A 5,574-nucleotide genomic window follows, 5' to 3' on the forward strand; every position below is an offset into this window, starting at 1 on the left:
TAAAAACTGGGGACAAAAGGCATAGTTTAATCATATATCTACAGGGAAGGATTATGGATTGGAATTATTGTGTACTAATTCTAAATATGGGGGCATTTGCAAAGCTCTGGAAAGTGTGTACCATGGAAAATCTAGCCATGAATTTCAGTTATTTTTCAGAAAATTGACCTGATTTTGAAATCCACCTTCAGAAACTCTTTAAAAGTCCCTTGTGCTTGTCTCAAGGATACACCTGTTTTGCAAGCTGTGTGCTATACCACTAGTCCCATCAGTGTGGCTGGGTTAGAAGGACATGGAGGTGGCACAGCTGAGGAGGCAGAGTGTGGGGCTCCATGAACTCAGCCAGGTGTGTGTGTGTGTGTGTGTGTATGTGTAGGGACAGCTGTGCTCACAGCAGCAGTTTCTGGGCTCATCCTAGAGATTCCAAGATGACTCTTTGACTGAAGACACAGGACTCAGTGCACACACGGTGCTGATGTGTGGATCTGTGTCAATGCACCAATGGATACCTCGCCACAAAATGCATTAACTGAATAAAGTTAGGGAGGGGAGGGTTCTCTGCACCTCACAGTCTCCACAGAAGACCTCCAATTGCCTCTCCATCCTCTGCCTGCATCTCAAAAGCCGCTACAGAGTTCCTTATGCCACATACACTGGTTTTCTTTTCAGTCCTGAGTTTCAGGCATAGGTGCCTTCCTCAGTTCTTTACACTGGTGTTGCCCCTGGAAGCACTTCACCTCTTCAGACAACATTGGGAATGCAGAGACCGCTCTACCATGAGGTCCACATCCAATGTCCTCTTCTGAAGTTATCTGACATGGTCACCCACTAGAAAGCTCACAGACTATCCCCTTTCACCTCCTTGTAGGTTAAGTCCCTTTTTTTGACAGGCAGAGTGGACAGTGAGAGAGAGAGAGAGACAGAGAGAAAGGTCTTCCTTTGCCATTGGTTCACCCCCCAATGGATGCTGCGGCTGGCGCGCTGCAGCCGGTGCACCACACTGATCCAAAGGCAGGAGCCAGGTGCTTCTCCTGGTCTCCCGTGGGGTGCAGGGCCCAAGCACTTGGGCCATCCTCCACTGCACTCCTGGGCCACAGCAGAGAGCTGGCCTGGAAGAGGGGCAACCGGGACAGCCGGTGCCGCAAGGTGGAGGATTAGCCTATTGAGCCGCAGCGCTGGCCCCAGGTTAAGTCCCTTAATGCCAACATCCAAAATGCTCCCAAATCCAACACTGTGAGAGTTTCCAGCCTCACACATTTTGTGGAGAGCACAAAACATTTCAAATATGATAGGAAATGACTTTGGCAATGTGTAGAAAGCAAAGATAAAAGTAGTGTTGACATTTCAATGCCATCAAGAATATATTATAATATTTATGAGAATTCTCAAATCAGAAACAAAACAAAGTTTGAAGCTTGTGTGCTCTCAGGAATTCTACAGAAGCAAACTCAACCTGTACATGATTTTCTTTTTCCAGTATTGGGTACCTGTATGGTTTTTACCTTTGTTCAGATCTATCTTCTTCCAGGTACAGGTGCCAGATCTGTTGTAATTTATCACCCCATGCCAATGGCCAGGAAGGGTCTTGACCATGGGCAGACCTGGATTTGCAAACCTCGGTGAGGAAAGAAGTCCTCACTAATTCTGAAGAATAAATGACATCTATGGGAAGGATTGAGAAGGGGACAGGAGTTCCTGATGGCAAAGGAAAGATCCATGCCAAACACAGGATTTAACTCTAGAGCTGTGTAATATGAATGATTGCATCTCAATGCTGCTTGTGACGCCTGTTGAGTCATGTATTTGTCTCTTTCCCAGCAGTGACATCCTATACATGGAACCAAGCAATGGAACACAGCTGTCAGGATTCCTTCTCCTGAGATTCTCAGAGGACCCAGCACTGCAGCCCCTCATATGTGGGCTCTTCCTCTCCATGTACCTGGTCACTGTGGCTGGGAACTTGCTCATCATCCTGGCCATCCTCTCAGACCCCCACCTCCACACGCCCATGTACTTCTTCCTCTCCAACCTGTCCTTGGTGGACGTCTGCTTCACCTCCAACACTGTCCCTAAGATGCTGGTAAATATCCAGACACAGAGCAAAGCAATCAGCTATGCAGGCTGCATCACCCAGTTGTACTTTTTTGTGCTCTTCGGCAGCTTAGATGACCTTCTCCTGGCTGTGATGGCCTATGACAGGTTTGTAGCCATCTGTCACCCCCTGCACTACACAGTCATCATGAACCCCCGGCTCTGTGTGCAGCTGGTCCTGGTGTGCTGGGTCATCAGTGTCCTGCATGCCTTGTTGCAAAGTTTAATGGTGCTGCAGCTGTCCTTCTGCACACACCTGGAAATCCCCCACTTCTTCTGTGAACTGAACCAGGTGATCCACAGTGCCTGTACTGGCAGCTTCCTTAATGATGTGGTCATGTATCTCACAGTCGTGCTGTTCGGCGGAGGTCCCCTGGCTGGTATCCTTTACTCCTACTCTAGGGTCGTCTCCTCCATCCATGCAATCTCTTCAGCTCAGGGGAAGCATAAAGCATTCTCCACCTGTGCCTCTCACCTCTCTGTCATCTCCTTGTTTTATTGCACAATTGCAGGTGTGTATCTCAGCGCTGGTGCTGCCCCCAGCTCAGCTGCCAGTGCCATAGCCTCGGTGATGTACACGGTGGTCACCCCCATGATGAACCCCTTCATCTACAGTTTGAGGAACACAGACATGAAGAGGGCTCTGAAAAGACTCTGTCAGTGGAAAATTATAAAATGGCCTGAGGCTCTGGGGTTCATGAAGTGCCCATGAGTGCACAGTTTTGACCCTAATGGTCAGAATCTGTGATTCTTGATCAGATTTGTAGAATTGGAACTCATCTCATTTCTACTTTCCCATGGCTTTCTCTTTCTTTGGCTTAAACTTTTGTCACTGTACACTTACTCCCCATGTAGGATCTCTGTCCTTAATGTGTTGTACAATGTAAATTAATGCTATAACTAGTACTCAAACAGTACTTTACACTTTGTGTTTCTGTGTGGGTTCAAATTGTTGAAATCTTTACTTAATATATACTAAATGGATCTTCCGTATATAAAGAGAATTGAAAATGAATCTTGATGTGAATGGAATGGGAGAGGGAGTGGGAGATGGGAGGTTGTGGGTGGGAGGGAAGTTATGGGGTGAAAAAGCCACTGTAATGCAAAAGCTGTACTTTGACAATTTATATTTATTAAATAAAAGTTTAAAAAATTTGTTTACAGTTTGTTACTCCGTTTACTAAAAACTTTATTTCATCTGATTTTTCACAGATGCTACCTTTACCATTTTTCTTGTTTCCCACTCTTGCTAGCAGCAACATTTCCAAAGCAGGAAGGGACTTCAAAGGCTGGTGAATAATGAATGTAGAAGAGTTTTTGTTGGAGTTCACAACGTTCAGATCCACACCCAAGTTCAGCCCCCAGTCAGCTTCCCCAGGAACTTCTGGAAGCACTCTCTCATTGACAATTTCTGTGTAGCTCATCGCACAATGATTTCTCAAGGGTAGTTTCTTCTCAGTAGAATACAACATGCTGATTAAATGGTCTCTTTTCACATAAGGGCAGTCATACCCATGCTGCTTTTTTGGGTATCTGTATGTAGCAACTAACGCCTTTAAGAGTAGAGAAGAACAAACCCCAAGCCCACAGGTGGTCAATCTGTGTCTCATTCCTGGTGTTTCCCCACCTGAGCTACTCCTCCTGACAACCAAGACTGCACCAGAGCTGTCTATTTGTAAGTGGTGGTCATTGTGTTCCATTTTTCCCGAGGATCCTATTCTTTGATTTAGATTGCTATCTGGAGTGCCAGCAGAATTCACTGGCAAATTTGAATGTCTGTAACTCCAATTGCTCTCATGATAGACTTATCTCCAAGTAGAGTCACCATCCAAAGATGAGCCTGAAAATGTAGCTTGTCGGGGCCAGTGCTGTGGCATTATGGGTAAAGCCATAGCTGTAGTGCCAACATCCTGTATGGGTGACAGTTTGAGTCCCAGGTCTCCCAGTTCTAATCCAGCTCCCTGCTAATGCAACTGGAAAGACAGTACAAGATGACCCAAGTACTTGGGCCCCTGCACCCATGTGGGAGACCCATGGAGGCCTCTGGTTCCTGACTTTGGGTCAGCCTAGCTCCAGCCCATGGATGGAAGATTCTCTCTCTCTCTTTATCTCTCTCTCTCTCTCCCTCTCTCTCTCAACTCTGCCTTTCAAATAAATAAACAAATCTTTTCTAAGGAAAAAAAATATTGTTTTATAATGGGAAAGCCTCGGAAACAGCTTTCAATAAAGGCATCAAGGTTTTCAATATAGATGGCATTGTGATTGAATAATATTTCACTATCTTGTGCCCCTGAACTCTGGAGTGAAGATGTGGTTGTCTAGATATAGGGGGTTTGGTCACTGGGTGAAGAATTGGGTGAAAATGTGTTTTTATGGATTATCTTTCTCAAAAGTACCACATGTTCTCCCTCATATATCATAGCTTAAAAAGGATTCTGAACACAGGAAGTTGACTGCTAGCATCTGGAGGGGAAGAAGGAAGATGGAGTGAAGAAGGGAGTTTGATTAAAACATTAGGGGAAACTTAGTGTGATTCATTAATTGTGACTATTATCCCATAGGAGGCATTCATAATTGGGGGTGGCTTATAGAGTGTCACAAATGAAATATACTAATACAGGGAGGAGCTGGGTGTAGTGTGTATGGGAACTTTTTGTGCTACTTCACAATTTTTGCATTGTAAATTTAATTATATTCTGAAATTAAAAGCTAACAAAATAAATCCAGTATTTATAAACCCCAAAGAATAGTTTTGAGGATGAAATGCACTTGAAATACTATGCCTGGTTATTCATGTGCATATTGAAGCTGGAATTGGTGTTTTAAATAGTTTTTCTCAGAGCTGACAATATGGCATATTAGATTAAGTCTCCACCTGTGGTGCTGGCATCCCATATGGGAACCGGTTCAAGTCCCAACTGCTCCATTTCTGATACAGCTCTCTGCTAATGCATCTGGGAATGCAGTGGAAGATGACCCGAGTGTTTGATGCACATGGGAAACTCGGAAGGAATTCCTGGCTCCTGGCTTTGGGTCGGCCCATCTCCAGCTGCTGTGGCCTTTTGGGGAGTGAACCAGCGATGGAAGACCTCTATTTCTGTCTTTCCCTCTCTCTGCTTGTAACTGTATCTCAAGTAAATAAATAAATGAATATTTTAAAAATAATACCTCTATAGATAATATAGTATATAATATCCCCATGTGCTCTTTTTGTAAAAATTTATTTGAGTTACACAGAGAGAGAGGAGAGGGAGAGAGAGAGAGAGAGAGAGAGAGAGATCTTCCATCTGCTGGTTCACTCCCAAATTGACTGTAATAGCTGGAGCTGCGCTCATCTGAAGCCAGGAGCCAAGAGCTTCTTCCAGGTCTCCCATGCGGGTGCAGGGGCCCAAGGACTTGAGCCATGTTCCATTGCTTTCCCAGGCCATAGCAGAGAGCTGGATCAAAATTGGAGCAGCTGGGTCTTGAACCGGTGCCCACATG

At 45.0% G+C, this 5,574-nt stretch overlaps 1 protein-coding gene across 1 annotated transcript; it reads left to right on the forward strand.

Annotated features, from left to right (window-relative positions):
- Positions 1–1,834: 1,834 nt before the first annotated feature.
- On the forward strand, positions 1,835–2,803 carry LOC133749287 (olfactory receptor 7A17-like). Its single transcript, XM_062178493.1, has one exon. The coding sequence runs from the start codon at positions 1,835–1,837 to the stop codon at positions 2,801–2,803; it is 969 nt and encodes a 322-aa protein (XP_062034477.1).
- The last annotated feature ends 2,771 nt before the right edge of the window (positions 2,804–5,574 follow it).

The sequence above is a fragment of the Lepus europaeus genome, chromosome 20 (genome assembly GCF_033115175.1).
Source record: "Lepus europaeus isolate LE1 chromosome 20, mLepTim1.pri, whole genome shotgun sequence".
Taxonomy (NCBI): domain Eukaryota; kingdom Metazoa; phylum Chordata; class Mammalia; order Lagomorpha; family Leporidae; genus Lepus; species Lepus europaeus.

Excerpts from the sequence above, each read along its gene's own strand:
- LOC133749287 (XM_062178493.1), top strand. The coding sequence starts at position 1,835 with ATGGAACCAAGCAATGGAACACAGCTGTCAGGATTCCTTCTCCTGAGA.